General features: G+C 38.8%; 1 protein-coding gene across 2 annotated transcripts in view; it reads left to right on the top strand.

Moving 5' to 3' along the window:
• The window catches only part of FRAS1 (Fraser extracellular matrix complex subunit 1), a 500,829-nt gene that overhangs the window by 321,162 nt on the left and 159,222 nt on the right, over nt 1-20,445 (top strand). For both annotated transcript variants that reach the window (XM_077143064.1, XM_077143062.1), the window contains 6 exons: nt 3,987-4,139; nt 4,380-4,526; nt 10,741-10,887; nt 13,560-13,700; nt 14,610-14,750; nt 16,287-16,427. In XM_077143064.1, the coding sequence (XP_076999179.1) occupies nt 3,987-4,139; nt 4,380-4,526; nt 10,741-10,887; nt 13,560-13,700; nt 14,610-14,750; nt 16,287-16,427 (870 nt within the window). The remainder of the gene's footprint in view (nt 1-3,986; nt 4,140-4,379; nt 4,527-10,740; nt 10,888-13,559; nt 13,701-14,609; nt 14,751-16,286; nt 16,428-20,445) is intronic.

The following is a 20,445-nucleotide window of genomic DNA, read 5'->3' as shown; positions in this document are numbered from 1 at the left end:
ATAAATTTAGAGCTCAATAAATGTAGGCTATAATAATGATATGATTTTTATTTCTTTGACATTGTCCATCAAGAAATATCTGCAATGCAGACAAAGATTTATGTGCAATGATTTTCATCATGCCTTTAATTTTAGAAGTAGAGAAACATTGGAAGTAAATGTTCAAATTATAGCAAAAATTATTGGTTTTTTCAATTGGTATATTATACAGCCCATAAAAATGATGTGGCAATGCTCATGGTATTGAGCGAAAAAAGTACTGTCTGCCTGTGTTTAATATAATCTCATGTATGTAGAAATCTATCCATGTAAAATTGTATAGAAAAAGAACTTTTAAAAATGACAATGTTAATAGTGATTGATTCTGAAAGACATACCTTGTGGTGATTTTTATGCTCATATTTTATAAAAATATTTTTCATAATTTCTTCCACAGCTTATTTTGTAGTTGGAAAAATAAACCCTCAAGATTTTCTGGGACTTGAACCTGAAGCCTGCACAGAGGGGTTGCCCACTGGGGTTGGACTGGCCACTTGTAACCCATATTGCCTGGTCTCTGTTGTCTGCCCAAGTGAACTATACTTTTGTGATTGTAAGTCAGAATATTGGTATGAATACTCAAATCCTTGTTGCTCTGATTTCTGGCTTCTTCTCCCTGAACATTATTACTCATTTTGAGGTCTCTTAAGAATTCTCTCCTATGAAGAGATTTTGACTTCAGGCCTCTGAAGACAAAGGCATTTCCTAGTTTTAGGAATTTATTATTCTTTTCTGCTTGCTTTAATAGAAATTAACCCACCAACCTCCAGAGCAGATTTTCAGAGCATATCTATTTAAGTGGTTTTCTGTTGGAGGCCTGTATATGGTATAGTTGGGAAAGGAGGTCTGCCTCAATGGATTAGTATGGGACCCACACCTATAGCTGCATTGGAATGAATTTATTAATGGGATCAGATGTTCATTATGACTTTCTCAACCACTGTGATGAATGCATGTAGCGAACAAATAGCAACAGAGTCCAACTTTTCCAAACTGAGGTACAGTCTCCTTTTGTCAGGTAAAACTGTAAACTAACTTGGATTAGTGTGAGGCTTCAAGCAAATGGCAGTTGATTATTTTCTATGTTCCAGGTATCATTTATTGATTTCTCCTAGGTTCTAAATCATACAATGTGATATGTCTAGGAATTCATCTGATGCATTTTTATTGCTTAACACAGAGCCATGGAGAGAGGCAGAGACCTTGAGTGATTTAAGAATCTCTGCAACTCATGAGTCCTTTTAGGATTCTGTATACCAAAGTCCATGTCTGCTTTGAGGCCTGTAGGAAATGAGGCATGTTTAGGAGAAGGGAAGAAGTTAGAGTTGTGAGGAATACTTGCATTTATCAGACAGTCAGAGATAGTGAAAGAGAGCTCTACCATGAAGAGTACCCAAATAATGCATGCTAGGGAAACAGAGGGCTTCAAAGAGGAGGGGTGGTTGGTAGTGCCATGTGTCACAGAGAACTCAGGTAGGATAAGGATTTCGAGGAGGCCGGTAGATTTTGTCATTAAGAGTTCATTTGAGACTTTCTCAAGAGCAATGCCACGATTTATTTGTGGAGGTTGGAGGCAGATAACAATAAGAGGAGCAGTGAGAGAGGCAAGGAAGTAGGGTAGGGAAGGGAAGGCAAGAGACTAGGGTAGAGTCTGGTTTTAGGGGGACAGATGATGTGGGTCATGTTTTGAGGTTAAGCTCAAAGAAGAGAGATGGGGAGTGAAAGATGGAATAATGTTGAGAATTGGGATAAGCCATTTTATCTTCTGAGGTAGAAATAAAAATGAGTAAATTTAGATGTTTTGAGAATGAAAGGGAGAAGGTATAGATGCTCATGCTTGATGAGCTGAGTGAAGTAGAAGAAAGCTCACCTATGGGGATATAGGGGGCACACAGGGTATAATTGGTGACCTGAGAAGAGTGAAAAATATTTAGAGCAGTTACCCATGAGAGGGATAAAGAGGATCCCTAACCTAACTCCAGCTTCCTCTAGAACTAATTAATCCACATTGCATTCCTCATTTAAACTGCGTCTAGAGAGCCCCAAGATCAGACAAATCCATAAATATTTATTTATTGTGCCCACAGAATACTCCAAAGATTTGCTTACTTTCTCTTCAAAGCATCCCCTTTGTGATTATTCTTTTTTCATTGCTCTAATTGCATACTAGAGAGAAGCAACTAGTCTTTAAACCACTGAACACCTGCAGACTATGTTTATGCATGCCTGAGCCCATACTATCTGTAAGTACTTGCTTTAAAGATGAAGAAGCCATGACTTTTTGAATAATGGATCCTTGAATCAGGAGTATTTCCCAGGTTTTCATTCTGAACATTTACCCATTCTTCAAAGTGATCATAAAACAGAATCACCTTCATTTGCTCCAGTAACTTTTGAAGCTTGTTGAATCTCCCCTTTGCACATGTAAATGTTCCTGGCACTATGAGGAGGACATGAGAAAAAGAGAACAAAATGCTTGGCATTCTTTGGAAACCATACACCTAAGCAGGGGGAAATAGTCTCCTTATCATATTTCTCTTAATACAGTCTTCATTTCCTTTATAATTTCCTGAAGAGCTGTAATGAGGATTAATTTGCCCTTAAGATATCATGAATTGTTCCTAATACTGAGGAAAAGCTGGTTGTAATTTGAAACCCCCAAAGTTCAGAGAAAGTTCAGGGGCTATTTGTGTGCTGCTAGAAAAATCATGTTTTTTTTTTTTTTTTTTTTGAGGAGAACATTGGTTCAACTTCCAGGTTGTCTATAAAGGTCCCAGAAAAGGTTTTTCATGAAGATGAATGGATGCTGGATATGGGAGCGAGATCTGTTTCTTGTATAGGGAACATGTTTCAGATGACCAGCAATTAAGAAAGTGTATCACCCAGGGTAGAGAGATAAAGACCTCTTTTAACAGATTTCAGGGATAGGCAATTTGTTTTGACATGGATTTTTTAGCGAAAACATTACTAGAAATCACAATCTCCATCTGCAAGGCCTTGATGAGAAACAACAAGATACGTCTGGTCTCTTGATGGTGAATTAGTAAGTGCAAAAAGTGCTTCGAATCCTACAAAGGAAGAGGAAAAGAATTTTTAAATTTTCTTCTTTTTATCTAGGTCTTTATTCCTTTTTTATTTGGGTGGATAACTAGGATTTGTGGATTGTCTCCCATCTTTGTGATGGTGGATGGTGAAGGGGAATTGGGGGACAGAGAAAGTTTTCACTGACCATGGAAGCTCAAAACAATCCAGTTATTTAATTAAATGATGGTCATTGTGTGAGTGAGAAAAAGGCACAATGCTGGCCATCCAAGACAAATTGTTGTATAGCTTTAATCATAATGGAAACTGCAGAGCTTCTGTGGATTAAATAGTAGGTCATGAAAATGACTCTTCGACTTCTTCATACCTTTACCTCTAGTTAAAGACTAAAATTTTCCAGTAATCAGCCCAGTTATATACTAAGCCCAATTCCTCCATACTAAAGATTGAAACTGATACCCTGATTCTGGAAAGACAAATTTATTGAGATGGAGCCCAGTGGAGGGCAACGAGCACTGTGAATGGGGGACACATGGTACTCTAGTTCTCTGAACTCTGGGCTAAATGTTAATAATACTGATGAGAAGGTTTCTGATACTCTGAAATTTCTCTCTATACTTCTAGCAAGTACTATCACATGCTGCTCTAGTACTTGGAGGTCGTTCAACTGGAAAGGGATGAAAACTCAACTGCTGTGCTGGGCCTGACCATTTGCTAAAAACCTCAAACATATAATTTGTATAGGTTCCAAGCTTCTCCTTTGCTGACATATACTGCCTTTGGGCTACTCTCTGCTGTCTGTGTGGCAGTGTTCGTAATTGAAATCTGTTCTGCCCTTTGGTGTAGGGATTAGACTCTGTGCTCATGAGCATCCATGCCTTCTGTGTGCTCTTCGCCCTTTTCAGATTGCCATCCTCTGTGCCAGCACTGTGTAGCTGATCTCCACAACTCTGGGAGTACATGCCTGAGGTGCCAGAATGCCCACTACCTGCTTCTAGGGGACCACTGTGTTCCTGACTGCCCTTCTGGATACTATGCAGAGAGAAGGGCTTGTAAAAGTAAGTGCTGAACATGCAGTAGTTGTAGATGCCTCTTAAGGTGCTCTTTGGGGTTGCAGCTGGGAAGGCTTGACATTCCTGAGAGGAGGACATTCCTAAGAAGTAAGAAGCCTGCTGGGACCATAAACTAGCTTAGCTAAAGCTCTTAGTATTGGGGCTTTTATTATGGATACTTGAGATACTACTTTGGAAGGAAGTCTGGCTTTAAAGTTTCTGCTTATCTGTTTTTCCTCTTTGTAGGATGTCACTCTTCCTGCAGAACCTGCCTGGGCAGAGGCCTCTTCTCCTGCTCCTCGTGTGATGCTGACCTTGTTCTGTCCCACGCTGGCACCTGCAGCACCACCTGCTTCCCCGGGCACTATCTCGATGACAGCCGTGCTTGCCAGCGTAGGGTTATCTTTTCTTTGTTTTCTTTAAATGAATGTCCTCTCCTTTCCTACTCTGTTGGGGTCATTGAAGGATATGTGAAGTCATTCCTTCCATATTCTTCACCTGTTCGCCTTAGTTTTTATAAAAGGAAGAAAATGACTCTCCACAGGCCATATGGATAGCATTAGCAAATTTTAACTCAGATATCAGCCTAATTGAAAGTGCTGGACTGAGAATCTTTCCTGAAGTAGCAGCTGTGTGACCTTAAGCAGGGCATTTACCCCTCTAAATAAAGGTATCAGTTATTTTATCTGTATAGATTCTTTCAGCAATCCAGTTCCAAGATCTGTACAGAGAGTGAAGCTTATTCTAGTTACATGATGAGTGTGTTGAGCAGTTCTCCAGATTTAATTGGTTTTTCACGTATGTTTGTTGAACATTGACTATGTACAAAGTTTACATGCTGCCCAAAGAGTAGTTATTTTGTCGTGCATGAGAGTTACTTGTACAGATGTTTTATGTCTCAAAAATATGTCAGAATATAATTAATTTTCCTGAGCCAGGCACAGACAAAGAGGATAAATAAGGGAAAGGGTAAATCTGGGTGAAAAAAAATTTAGAAAATCCTTCACAGAAGAGGGAACATTTGTGATAGGCTAAGGCAGCTAGCTAACTTTGTTTCAGTCACTATCTTGTGATTTACTACAGAAAAAGTCTGTTATACATTCTCCTTCGAAAAATGAGAGTTACCCAAATAAAGTGCTGATATCTCAATTTTATGTTCTAGGTAATACCATGTTTAAGGAATTATAGAATAGTGGTTAGGAGGGTGGGTTCTAGAGTCAGGTGACTTAAATTGAAATACTAATTACCATTTATTAGCTTGACCTTTAACAAGTGAATTAACCTCTTGTTCTCGGTTTCTTTTTCTATAAAAGAAGATTATAATTGTGCCTGCATTCTAATGTTGTTGCACTTAGTACAGATCCTAGCAGAAAATAGCTCTCAGTATTGGTTAACTATTGTTATTGATATCATCATCAGCAGCAGCAGCAGCAGGATCACCTGGAATATGAAGCAAAAGAAAGCAGTAAAAGAAAATATTTTATAGATAGTTAGATATTACCTTTAGCTTATTGAAATGCTGGTGAGAATTTGCATTTGAAGTGAAGTTATATGAAACTCACTGTTTTGCATCATCCATAGAGATACCAGAGTTAAAAACCTAAAAAAAACTTGGCTTGGTATATATCAACTGTCTACCAGAATCTGTATACTCAGTAATACCAGAGACACAATGAAACACTTGCATTTTCTATTCAAGAGCAACAGAATGTTGGTGGAGAAATAGTGACTTAGATTTATGAGGCTCTTCACAGCAGTGGAATCACAGAAATAGAAGTTCAAAAGAAAAAATAGAATCCCTGATATGGAGTATAGATTTGTGTTAGTTAGATTCAGTTGTCAACTTGGCCAGGTGAGCATACCTAGTCTTGTTGCTGCGGACATAAGCCAATGGTACGTGAACCTCATTTGTTGCTAATTACATCTGCAGTTGGCTAGGAGGCATGTCTGCTGCAATGAGTGACGTTTGACTTAATTGGCTGGTGCTTAAATGAGAGACTCAATGTAGCACAGACTAAGCAGCTCGGCGTTCCTCATCTCAGCACCTGCAGCTCAGCCAGGCCTTTGGAGATGGAGAAAGAAGTCACCCCGGGGAAAGTTGTTGGAACCCAAGGGCCTGGAGAGAAGACCAGCAGAGACCATCCTGTGCCTTCCACGTAAGAAAGAGCCTCAGTGGAAAGTTAGCTGCCTTTCCTCTGAAGAACTAACAAAATAAATCCCCTTTTATTAAAAGCCAATCCGTCTCTGGTGTGTTGCATTCCGGCAGCTAGCAAACTAGAACAAGATTCAAAAATATGTTGCATTGAATGAAAACTTGTCCTCTAAGAAGTTCTTCTCTTGCTGCAGAGTGACCTCTGTGCAAATGCATATGCTATGCTCTACTATGTAAATAGGATTTTATAGAATAGTCAGTTAAATTAGGGATTAGGAGTTCCTCACTTTAGTTCTTTGCTAAAGTCAAGTTTCATTCTTTCTAAGATTAAATAAAGTATGCCCCTAAATTGGAATATTTGAATTTCTAGCATGTACAAAAATTCACAATGCCCCTGTCTAATAATGCTCATCATTATAGACAAGTATGGACCTGCAAGTTTTACAAAATGTACTATAAAAGGGCTGTTGAGGATATCTGATCAGTATTAATGGGAGGCACTGATGACCAAGCTACAGAAGAAAGTAAGGGCTGAAGAGCTGTCTTCTTCTAGAAAGATGCTGTCATTTTGAATTTTTCAGAGGAGCTGACCTGGTAGGTCTACACTTTAGTTACAGAAATATTTAGAAATTATGTGTTAAGTCAGTTCTAAAATTTAGGGATAACCAGTTGAGGCAGGAATTTTTATGAGAAGATGATAAAGAAGGTTCTCCATGCCTGAAACCACAGTGCTGTGGAGCTGAAGGAGAACCAACCCAAGCCACCCTTGCACCTGATGCGGAGATTCTTTCTCACTCTGTTCCTCACAGATGTTTATCAGTGAGAAAGGAAGCCAGTTCCACTGTTGCAGAGCTGTAGTTATTGGCAGTTCTTTCTGATCTGCCCTTATCTTCAGGGCAATATAGAATACATCTCTTCCCTTGTTCACATTGGAAGTTCAAAAGCTTGAAATTAACTGTCCTTTCCCACTTGGACTTCTCTGCTCAGCAGAACTGGAACCAGTGGAATATTTAAGCAGAAATGGATTACCGTTTCTTTGACCTGTAGGAGAAAACAGACGTGTTGCAGAAGGAGAATGAACTCAGTAAGCTGTGAGACCCCTTCCTGCTCGAGGAACAATGTTTAATGTACACTCCTGTTTCCTTCTCTGGTTTCTGGTCTACTCACTCCCCTCTTCACTGTCCCCTCGACACTCTGCATGGCATCAGTGACCTCAGAGAACTGCACCTGGTGCTCCAGACGTGGTTACACCAGCAAACTTTGTAGCAGGACTAATACTTAATGTGATCTGACTATAATAAGAGGGAGAAAATGCTCTTTGACTACATTCCTCTGGAAATGCAAACTGAGAACACAAGATAGAACTTGTGTTGAATAGAACTATCCTCTGTGAGATAAGGTCAGTCATTTGCCCAAGACCCTGGACAGAAATGAAAGATGAGGTTAAAGAGGGAGAAGGGTGGAGCCAAGAACTGGTAGAAGCTTCATACTCTTCAATGTGACACTGCCCATCCCTGCAAATCTCCCAAACATCTTCCAGCATTTCAAAATGCTTGAAATGAATCCATTTCTTTTGGAAGTCAGTGAAGAGCTGAGTTATGCTCTGAAGTACAATGAAAGGAGGAAGAAAAGACTGCATATAAGGATTCTGGAACATGGAGGCAGAGGAAAGCTTGAGAATATAGAGCACAGGAAATGGCTGTAGAGGAAGGGCATTGGCAGTCACCCCACGTTCAGGAACTGGCAGTTGGACCTAGTTTTGCAGCTCCCTGTTGATCAGGGGACCAGCTGACATTTAGGTTACATGAAGACTTTTCAGTTTAAGACTGTGTTAAGTTTCTTTAGTAACCATATCATGCTTTAATTTATAGTAAGCATTTTTAAATTAATTTTATTACAAACATTCCACATCTACTAAATATACATTCCCCCTTATAGTAAGTACTTTTTTTTCTTTTGGTTGGGGGTGGGGCGCCCAGTCTAGAAATTGAACCTGAACCCTGGTCACCCACATGGCAGGCAAGAATATAATAAGCTTTTTTTTTTTTGCATGGCCAGGCACCAGGAATTAAACCTAGGTCTCCAGCATGGCAGGCAAGAACTCTGCCTACTGAGCCACCATAGCCCACCCTATAATAAGCTTTTTTTTTTTTTTTTTTTTTTTTTTTTTTAAAGGAAAGACAGAGAGAAGGAAGGAAGGATAGAAGGAAGGAAGGAAGGAGGAAAGGGAAACATTTTTAAACATTTTCTTGTTTTATTGTATTCTGTTTCTCCGTTTTTGTTACATGGGGTGGGGCCGGGAATCGAACCGAGGTCCTCCGGCATAGCAGGCAAGCACTTTGCCCGCTGAGCCACCGCGGCCCGCCCTATAATAAGCTTTTAATCAACTAAAATTCTTAAATCCTTTTTTTATAGGAACTGTTGTCTGGACAAGTCTTCTCTATTTGTGTGGTTGGTTTTAGAACATAAGTGCAGAACTTTACTTACAGTTCTGCTCATTTGATTATTTCTGGTTCCTTGGTTCAACTGGTTAAAATAACTTTGAATGCTGTCTTTTCAGCTTATGAAACTTAACTATATGTGTTTCCTAGATAGGCGTATGTAGTTGTATTAAAATATTGGCATGATTTCTTTGTCATTGATAAAAATATTGATCAAATAAGAAACTAAGTCTTGATCACTATAATACTCTACTAAAGACATTCCTTCTACCAATTAAAATGATCTACTAATCACTTCCTGAGTATGCATTTCAACCATCTTCAAATCCATCTAAAACTACTCAGCCCTGCCATTTTGTGTTCACAAATTAATCTTTGGGATCTTTGTCAAATACTTTGGATATACTCTGTGCAGAAACCCTAGCAAAAAAAAAAAGAGGATAAAAGTTTCTTCTCATATCAGCTTCCAACAATTAAAATATTCTTTCCTACATATCCCTGACTCTCTCAAAAGTCCAGTCAAGAATTTTTCCAGGACCTCAAATTGCTAATGTATGTATTGTAGTGAATATTTTATACCAATGTTTTTCTTATAGGTGAAACAGGAAGACCTGATTTCTTTTTATTTTATAGAGAGATAATTTCCCTGTACTGTATCATGTGCTTTAACATCCTATAGGTCTTAAACTCTTGAAGCTCACTTGATTGCCCTCTGACTCATATTAAGAGAAGATTTTAGGATGCAGCAAAGATACTGGTGCCTGTATACATATATTTACAATATCGGGTTTCTTTCACTAATGCAGCAATTGTGTATTGATCACCTACAATATAATAGATGACTGGCTAGGTGCAAGAACAAAACAAAGCTGGCTTTTGCTTTCATGAAGTTTACAGTTAGAGGATACAGATGTTAAATAAACACTTATATGAAAGTTATTATGCATGAAATGAAAAAAATATATAAGATGCTGTGAGAGCATGTAATTGGGAGATTGTTCTACACTGGAGAGTCAAGGAAAGCCTTCCTGAAGATGAGGCTGAAAGATGAATGGGAATTAAAAACAGGAGACTTGGTGATTGTGTTAGGAGAATCCCAATATGTGTGTTAGGATTGCCAAATGGAAGTAATGGAGGGAATGGTGGAGGAGCAATATTTGCAGAAATGATGCTTGGATATTTCCCAGGATTGAAGAAAGAAGACCCTTAGATGAAAAGATCCTCTGAAACCTCAGAAATGTGTATTAAGAAAACACTCAGGTTGAATATAGGGAGACCAATCAGAAGCATCAGGAGATGAAGATGACTTTGATGTTTTGGTATTTGTGGTGACAGAAAATCAAAGAGATCTCAGAGTTATATAAGAGAGCTAGAATAAATAGGACCCAGACATTAACTAGATTAGGGTGAGAGAAAGGGAGGAATCAATCTATATTCCAAGATCTCTAGCTGTGTGATGGATATTAAATTTGGGTAGATGGGAGCTTGGCCAGATTTGGAGACCATCCCTGAATGCACAGATTAAGTGGTTGCTGAAAATTACAACTGGGCAAAGCAATAAACCAGGTCAACTTTAATTCCTTTATACCTTAAAATATGGGAATTCTCTGAATTCCACAATAAAGTTGATGCCTAATTTTAATCTTGACATCATATAAAAGTCTAGTTCTACATCATGAACTATACATGCGGACTTGATTCCTTAAAACAGAAAAGTTAAAATTCTGTACCATAATTCCTGAATTTTTGGAGTAAATATCAATTCTATTGCTGTATCACAGGTCAATTTGGATGTGGGATTTCCATTCTTGGGTTATAATTTATCTTCTCTGGAAAATAAGACTACCTATTTTTATTTTGGAGAATAAGAGTCTCTTCTGTTTCTGTTGATCACGCGGGAGGTTTATGAACAGGTTGGTGCAGGCTTTGTCCTGTGCAGCATCTGTCTTGGTTTGATCACTGCCTGAGTATTTGCAATTGTAATCATTTGGCCATTCTTTACCCATCTGCTCAGCATGCAGCCCACATTGTCGAAGCTGTGATTCACAGGCTAGCTGTACCTCCTGCCGAGACCCAAACAAGGTCCTGCTCTTTGGGGAATGTCTGTATGAAAGCTGTGCCCCACAGTACTATCTCGACTTCTCCACCAAGACATGTAAAGGTAAAGCTCTGCCTGAGTAGTGTAAAAGATTCTTTACTCCTCTTGCTATAAAAGTCTAGTACTCCATGTTGGGAAAATATCTACGATCATATCATTAGACTTTCTATGATGATAGCAACAATATATTAATATTCATGTATGTATATTTATTAAGCAAATGTTTTTGAGCACCAACTATGTGTCAGTCATTTTAATAGGTGTTGATGACTAGACCAGAGGTGGCAAAATGGAAACACATAAACATGTTTTGTTTTTTCCATCTAGTGTTCCAGTGTTTTAAAATTTTTGATTGTCTTTTAAAAACCAGAGGATTTTACTTACAAGTCAAGATTTTCAGTTTCTTTAGAAAAATCAGACAGAAGATCTGGTGATAGTGGATCTGCATTCCCACAAAATGACAGTAGCTTGGTGCTGGGTAGCTGTTGCCTGCCCACACCACCCCCGCCACGTCCCCATCTGATGGCACATGATCTTTTTAGTCCATGGCAGTGCCCACCATTCCCTAGCCTTTTACACCAGGACTATTTTGAAGGTTTATATTGCCTTCCTGGACTCTGTAGGCATGTGCATTTATAACTGTAGATTGCTAGAATCTAAGCCCAATGAGGTCAGGAATTGTGTCGGATTTGTTCATCTCTGCTTAAGGGGTTAGACACAGTCCCTGCCCCTTTTCCTTTTTTCCGGTAGTTGGAATTCTAGGGACTTAGGCTCTTTGAGTGGCAGTGCTCTGCAAAGAGAGAAGCAGAGTTCAAGAACAGGTTTGCCTTGATACTGTTCCATTTCGTCTTTCCCCCTCATCCCCTTTCATGTTTCCCAATACCTCTTCAGTTTTGGCAGAGAAGCTAGGGCTCAGATATGGAGGTCAAACATCTTAGGTTGAGTAAAATTAGGATGATGGTTTAAAGCTTTGCAGAACTGCACATTTTCCATTCTAAGAAATTTTACTTGGTTGTCAACTTAGGTGGTCTGCTGTGCTGAAGACCACAAACACTTCTCTATTTTCTTCGTTCTAACCAGTGACTGTCAGCTTGCCATAAAAAAAAAAAAAAGATCATCACAAATCCTTCCTGTTGTAAATGATTTCATAACTATACTGGCAGTTTTCAAGGCTCTGTTTTTATTCATTTTCCCCCCCGGACTGATTCACCCAAATAGATGAGTGACATTAACTTTATAAATCTTCTTTGAAGCACATGTACTGTCTTGTACATTTGCCTACTTCTTTGAGACTTAGAAATATTGCATTGTGGAGGAGGGAAAGGTCTAATGAGAGGTTTCCAAGATTCTTAGAGAGGAGGGAAAGTGGGGTTAAGGCAGCATGAGTGAAAATATTTACTGAACTTTTACTACATACCAGGCTAAGTTCTTTACATTCCTTATTTCATTTATCTTTTTTTTTTTTTCTTTACCTTAGGCAAGCTCTGGGAATCAAATCTGGGTCTCTGACATGGCAGGCAAGAATTCTGTCTGCTGAGCCACCATTGCACTACCCTATTTCATTTATCTTAATAATAGCCTTATGAAATGGGTACTATTTTTATCCCTCTTTTACAGATGAGGAAACAGGTTCAAAAAAGTCTAAGGACATTGTATAGGATAATACAGATAAAAAGTGGCAAAACCATAACCTAAATCTAAACTTTCCTGACTTCATAATCCAAATAATTAACTATGCCATCCTATTCGATCTTCCATGCATGAAAGACTTATGTTGCCAGTTAGAACACTTGTCAAACATGAGTATTCTAACTGCATCAGAATTGCCTGGGCTATTCAAGATTGGCAACAATAAAAGATAGTAATAACTACAATGGCAGCAGCAACATATTTTCCTGGGCCCTAACTCCTGAGCCTCTGATGCAGTAGGTCTGCAGTTGGGCCAGGCTGTCTGTATTTCTCACACTGTCCCCGGATTGTTTCCGTGCACATCCAAGTTTGCGTCCCACTGATTACAGGTCAGGGTCTCTGCCTACCACTTTTATTTTCTCCCAATTCAGTGTTTTGTGTCCCATAAGTGACTATTGAGTGAGTGAATGTGTAAATGTGTCAGTACTTCTGTCCTTAAATGAAATGTCCTTAAAAGGGCTTTCAAGTAAGCCCTTACTTTCTGGTCAATTCCTTTATGCCCATTTAAATCCAACATTGCCTTTTTCTGTTTTGCCATTCGATGCCTAGATTGCAAGAGGTAGGCTGTCATGCAGGTGGTATCAGCAATGGCCGCAGGTCAATTCTTAGCTGAGTCTCCAATGTTTCATTACCTATGGAGCATTTGGAGAAGGTCAGGATTAACTTAACCCTATGGGGTGAGTTGGACATTGTCTGCAGCAGGCATTGCATCAGTGTTTTCTCAGCGTGGCACAGGGATAAAAACCAGGGGCTAAGAGAACAAGGTAAAGTTGATAGGTTCCTCAGCCCCTCTGACAAGCAGCCTCCGTACGAACATGAAGTGATCCTTGTCATATGCTTATGTCTAACATAATTAGGAAACACTAAGCCTCAGAGAAGCATTCAAGCTACTACAAGTAGACTCCTCATTAAAGCTCACTTATCTGACATCTCTTATGTTATCCTCACTTTACTCCTTGAAGCTGCAGACAGCATCCTCATAAATTAGTCACTGGAACTGAGGGTGGACAGAAAGGAAGTTGATCTAATGCAGACTTTCTTTTTAGAGTGTGACTGGAGCTGCAGTATATGCAAAGGGCCTCTGAGAACAGATTGCCTACACTGCATGGATGGCTATGTTCTCCAGGATGGGGCCTGTGTGGAACAGTGCTCACCAGCATTTTACCGGGACTTGGGCTTCTGCAAGAGTAAGTGTGTAAAGCCCCACTCTACTCAACCAAGTTTTGGCCTCATCTGATTTTTGCTGTTCTGAGAAGGAGCCTGTGACATGTTTTCATTCTGTTTTTTGTTTTTTTAATCCAGTTGCTGGCTTCTTTCCTAAAGCTTTTTGTTATTATAATGAGAATTTCTTCTTTCCTTCTGTGCTCAAATATGACATTTACTAAAATGTGAGGTTAGCATGGGACTCTTGGGAAGTTATGGCCACATCAATAGATAAATTTTAGCTACTACTATAGCTAAAATATTGAACAGCCCTATCCTCTAGGTGGGGAGACCTGTAACGCTGGTCGTTTGAACTCATAGAAAGACCATATTCTTCCCCCATCTGCCTCCTACAACCTTCAACAGATCATATACTTCACCATCATCTCTCTCTGGTCCATATCCCTTCAGCCTCAGTTTGATACCACAGAATTCTCAGAACTTGAAATGCCCACCAGAAGTCCAAAGAGAACATTCTTGTGAAGGAGTCCGTAAGACTCTGATAACTGACTCGATCAGGAAAGGTTGACATTTCAGCAAAGCTGGACAGAGAGCCAAGGACATGCTAATAATAGCATTAGAAGCTTGTATCTGTCAATCAAGTGCTTCCCAGTATTTAATTTGATCTTTATCCAGGGAGATGGTCAAGACAGTTATTTCTGTTCCCATTTTATAGGAAGAACTGAGGCACAGAGAGGTTGAGCCAATAATCCTAAATCCACCCAGCTGGTAAATATAATAGTCGCACTTAGAACTCAGGCTCCTTGACTGCAGAGTCCTTCCTAATATACCGGGTTGTATTCCTGCTTGGATTTGATGTTTCCTCTCCACAAGGGCCAAGAGCCCCTTGGAAAGCCACACAGATTCCTACTAACTTGACTTTTGTCTTTCAGGCTGTAACAACCACTGCATCCAGTGCCAGGGTCCTCATGAGTGCAGCCGCTGCGAAGAGCCGTTTCTCCTCTTGGAAACCCAGTGTGTTCTGGAATGTGGGAAAGGATATTTCGCAAACCATGAAAATCACAAATGCACAGGTAACTTGCAGACTGTGCTGAGGACTTTGAAGGGAAGTAAGGGCAGGAATTAAGTCGTATGTGCTGATTCTCGAGTAACCAAAGAGAATGTCTGAACTAGAAGAAGAAAATCTAGGGAGGCTTGCCTAGGTAACTGATGACTTCCCGTGCATGTCTGCCAATTACTGGTTAAATAGGATATAGGAGCTCAGGCCAATAATTCTCTTGCACAAATCAATATTGCCCCTAAAGGTCTTTATGAAAATAAAGTCACTGTTTTATGGAATGGAAAAGGTTATACTGAATTATAGTGAGGCATCATAAGTGGATCAGCCATATTGATATGGACATTGAATTTTCAGTATGTAGACTAAATCACTTGTGACCCTTACATTGGCATAATACCCTTGAAGGAAAAGGATTTGGGGGGACAATTTAGTGAAGCACACTGGAGCTTTTATCATTAAACCAAAGTTCAGCCCAAAGTCTTAATCTCCTTGTCCACAGGATCATCTTAAAGAGTTTCCCTTGTGCTCATCATTTCTATCAATAGTTGGTACCTATGTGTGCCCCACTTTAAAATATCCAGATATGTAATAGTAATATCCATTACCCAGGCATAGCATATTATATTTCATCCAAGTTCCTTGAGATGCATTGTCTCATTTCATATTTACAGTGACTTAGTAAAATATGGCAGACAGTATTCACCTCTTTTACAAATGCAGAAAAGGTGCTTAAGAGTGTTAAATCAGCAATATAAAACCAGATGTTAAGCCAAAGTTTTCTGATTCTAATCCAGACCCCTTTAAACTTTACCACTGTGCCTCTCTATAAAAATCTCAACTAAGCAAGCAGAAAAATGAGGGATTTAAGCTGAATTTAAAGAAGATTGTTAATTGACTCAAAGAAATAATCCTAAGGTCCGTTAAATAATTAGTTTTCCTAGGGAGTTTAAAATAAAACTAAGAATAGCAATAGCAATAGTAATAGTAATATTTATAATACTAATAATTAGGTTAGCAGTGCTAGTGGTAGTATAATTGAGCCCTTATGGTGTGCCGGGCACTTTTCTTGTAACTTCACATTACAATGCATGTAATCCTCCTAGCAATCATTTACAGTAGATGCTATTATTATCATCACTTTTAAGGTGAGAAAACTGCAGCTCAGAGTTAAAAGAAATTACCCAAACTAACCAGCTTGTAAATGATGCAGGAGGAATGGAACCCAGAAAGACCCTTTATATTATTCACTGAAAACCACCTCTCTTAGAAGTTATTATAATTAACTTTTTAAACAATCCATGTACAACTTTTTTAGATCACATTGTATGAAGTGAGGAGTATTTCTCTATTTTCCTTCTGAGGATAGATCAGCATCTTATGAATTCTATAGGGAAACTGTTGAAATTCTCTTTTGCTAAGTTGAGGGTCATCTGTTACTTGTGTTCAAGCTCTTCTGGTTGCAATCCTTTTATTTCCTTCTTACCAGAGGACACAGGTAGACCTCCGTGCCTTTGCTGAGACTCATTGAAGTGTGTTCTCTCTTTGATAGCCTGCCCTCAGGGCTGTTTGCAGTGTAGCCACGGGGACCAGTGTCACCTCTGTGCCCGTGGCTTCTTTCTGAAGAGTGGCCTTTGTGTTTCCAACTGTGTTCCTGGCTTCACTGTCCACTCCTCTAATGTAACTTGTCTTGGTGAGTACTCCTCTGATGAGCTGGTGAATTCACCGGTAATCTCTCCATGGAAAGGCTGGATTTATAGATACAGTTGGCCCATGTGAGATAAGATATGGAATTCTCTTTCTGGGAAAATCCCTGATGTTGCTAAGGAATGAAGGGCTGTTTATGGAATGTAGAAAACTGGGAAAACTCAACTTCTGTGCTCTCAGGAAGGGAAAAAGAAGCTATCTGTGCTTTAAAAGTCACTGCTGTCATGTGAGGCAAGCAACGAGGCAAGCAACGATGTGAATTAACGTGTGCAGCATTTGGTGAGACAAAATAAGCCAGAAACAGAGGAACAGTAATGGTGTGGCCTCCTCTAGAAAGTGCTCACAAGAAAGCAGGGGCTTAGATTGTAAACTTTCATAGTAGACATATTTAGTCTGGAGTGGTAATTATTATTTCTGGATTTCGAGAGGCTGTTTTATATATGTATATATAAAACCTGTTGTTTAGAGATAAGAATGAAGCTGATTAGGTTGGAGTTAAAGTAATTCAGAACATAGGGATAAGGAAGACAGTGTCTAATATTTTAAAACCACACATACTCTTTGAGACCCAAAGGAAGAAAGGTTTATTTGGTCTGGAACCAAAATTTTCTGTAGCACATAATCTAACTCAACCTATCTGTATAGCTCATTTGAACAACTGAAACACAGAGAACCCAGAATAGGAAAGAGGTCCTTTAATCCTGTATAGCTTAATGTAATGCCTGGAGACATCCTAGAGTATATTAAGCAGACAATCAAAAAGTATCGGCAAAGTCCCTTGAGGGATGGGAGAGAAAATATGGAGCTATTAAACTTTACTATCAGGGAATCCCCTGATACTGTGTCAAACTTTAGGGATACCCAAATCAATAGGCCATGCCCTTGATCTTGAGATTTACTCTTGTGAAGCTTGTGTAGGTAGTGGAGAAGCTTAACCTACCTATACATATGCCTAAGAGTTACTTCTGGAGGACCTCTTTTGTTGCTCAGATGTGGCTTCATTCTCTCTAAGCCCAACTCTGCAAGTGAAATCATTGCCCTCCTACCTACATGGGACATGACACATGACATCCAAGGGTGAAAGTCTCCCTGGGAACATGGGAGATGATCCCACAGACGAATCCTGCTGGGGCACCATGGGATCAACAATTCCATCCTGAGCAAAATGGGGAAAAGAAGTGTAACATAAAGTATATGTAGCAGAGAAAATTCAAATAGAGTCGAGAGGCTACTCTGGAGGTTGCTCTTATGCAAGCTTCAGATAGGCATTGCTACCTATCATAACCTGCCAACCTCCAACCAGGACCATTCCAGCCAATCCTAAAGAACACCTAGGGCAATATATAAGATTCCACAAAGGTTCAATGCACTAGTGTAACTTTCCAGAAACCTACAACCTCCGGATGGGTCACTGGACCAGATAAATCCTGAAACCTAGAGGGTCCAGCCTCTCCAGAACATTCAGAAGGTTCCATCTACCTACCCTTTATTAGTGACAGACCCTTTCAACATGAAAAAGTTACAATGGCCATTGCCCAAACACCCCTAGGGAGAGGAATAGAAAAATCAAAGGTGATAGTAGAGTTATACGGAGAAGATAGGATTTAACAAATGAATATGATTGCTGAATCATTAAATTGATATCTCATTTAGTCTCTAGTATCTTAGAGCAGATAGAAGTAGAAACCTAAAATTGTGGAATTGTAACCCATATCAAACTCTGAAATATATTCTACAACTAATTGTGGTGTGTGCTTTGAAATTTATTGTTTTTTTGTATATATATGTTATTTTTCACAAAAAAGAAACAAAAGATGTTGATCGTGAAGATAAAAAATATATTTATGCTTTCTAGCCTCCTATATACTGGAGCATCTAGAAGGAAAAATCTGAGAGGTTCACATGATAACCCATGGCAAACTCTGGGATCTGTCCTGTAACCACTCGTTGAAGAGTGCTTTGAAAACTTTTTTTTTAATTTCTTTGCTTTGTATATATGTTAGACTATACAATAAAAACATTTTTAAAAATCTGTGGGGAAATAAATACACTTGATAATGAAAAAAAAGTCACTGCTATCAGATTAGAAATTTGGCATAAAACCTATGGAACTATGTTCCTAAAGAATGATTAAGTTGTAGACACAAGATGAATTCCATACCATGGTAGGAAATCCTACGGGATGTTGGAGGCCATTGATATATACTTTTATTTACTTATAATAAATTGTAGAGTGAATTATACCAGGTTTTGCTGCATAAGGATCCCAGGTATGTGATCCTTTTTGCAAAGAGTAGATATAAATTATAATGAATCATGTGAGGAGCTCTGCCCATCAGGTTCCCACATTGGAAGTGGATGGGTTTCAAACCACCTTGTTGTAACTGAGAGTCAGCTTGCTCCTTTCAGAACATAAAACTTGGGAGAATGAATTCTACTTTCATTAGAATAATCTTGTAGAAGTAGTTCTCTTGAGATTTGGCATTCCCAAACTATCCTCCTTGACCTGATTGTAGAAGGGAACACTACCAACTAAAGTCCAGGCGGCACAACTGGGAGGGCAGGGGATGAATTCCATTCCATGGTAGGAAACCCTTTGGATGTTAGAGGCCATTGATAGTTTTTCTCCTTATGCTAATTGATTTTATCAGATATTTTGACTGGACAAAATTATAAAACCTTAAAATGAAGTATATGTTATTTCCCTTGAATTCTGTCTAAGAAGTAAGATTCCTTTGAGAATCTTACTTCAATGTGGATTAACTAGTGCACCTACAGAAAATGGTATCAGATACTTGCCTCTTTTCTTGTCGATGATGTGGTCTCTTGGTCAGGTGTAACAGATGTGTCATGATAGGATTGTGGTTCTTAAACCTGGTGGCCTATTAGGATTATCTTAAAAGCTTACAAAAATACTGATACCCAGATCCCACCCCAGAGTATCTAAACTGAAATCTCTGGAAGTGAAGTCCAGGTGTCACTATTGTTTGAAAAGATCCCTATGTGAGTCCCTTTTTTTTTGGTATTGAAATATAATTCACATACCATAAAATTTATCCTTCAAAGTAGACAATTCAGTGTTTTTTAGTATATTTGCAAAGTTGTGCAAACATCACCCCTAACTAATTCCTGGATGTTTTCATCACCCCATAAAGAAACCCCATAACCATTAGCAGTCACCTCCCATTCCCTTCATCTTGTAGCCCCTGGCAACCATTACTCTACTTTGGGACTCCATCTATTTGCCTAATATGGACATTTCATATAAATGAATCATGTTGTATTTGGCCTTTTGTGTCTGGCCTCCTTCATTTAGCATATTATCAAGGTTCATCCATGAGGTAGATATATCAGTAGTTCATTCCATTTGATGGCTGAATAATATTCCTTTGCCTGTTTATACGACATTTTGTTTATCCATTCATGATGGATATTTGTATAGTTTCTACTTTTTAGCTGTTATGAGTAAAGCTGCTATAAATATTCATGTACAAGTTTTTCTGTGGACATATGTTTTCACTTCTCTTGTGTACACTCCTAGGAGTAGAAGTTTCTGATTCAAATGGTAACTCAATGCTTAACTCTTTGAGTACCTTCCGGAGTGTTTTCTCAAGAGGCTGCAGCAATTTTTTATTCCCATCCATTATATACAAAAATTCCAATTTCTCCACATCTTCACCAACACTTTCATTGTTTGTCCTATTGAGTGTGAGGTGTTATCTCATGTGGATTTAATTTGCATTTACCTGAGGACCGATGGCATTGAGCATCTTTTCATGTGCTTTATTGGCCTTTTGTATTTCCTCTTTGGAGAAATGCCTATCCAAATCCTTTGCCTATCTTTAAATTGGGTTGACTTTTACTGTTAAGTTGTAAGAGTTCTTTATGTATTCTGGCTTCAAGTCCCTTTTCAGATATATGATTTACAAATGTTTTCTCACATTTTGTGAATTATCTTTTTACTTTATTGATAAGGTCCTTTGAAGCACAAGAATTTTTAATTA

The sequence above is a fragment of the Tamandua tetradactyla genome, chromosome 24 (genome assembly GCF_023851605.1).
Source record: "Tamandua tetradactyla isolate mTamTet1 chromosome 24, mTamTet1.pri, whole genome shotgun sequence".
In the NCBI taxonomy this organism is placed as follows: domain Eukaryota; kingdom Metazoa; phylum Chordata; class Mammalia; order Pilosa; family Myrmecophagidae; genus Tamandua; species Tamandua tetradactyla.
The sequence above is the reverse complement of the archived record's forward strand: the minus strand, read 5'-3'. Positions and strand labels throughout refer to the sequence as shown.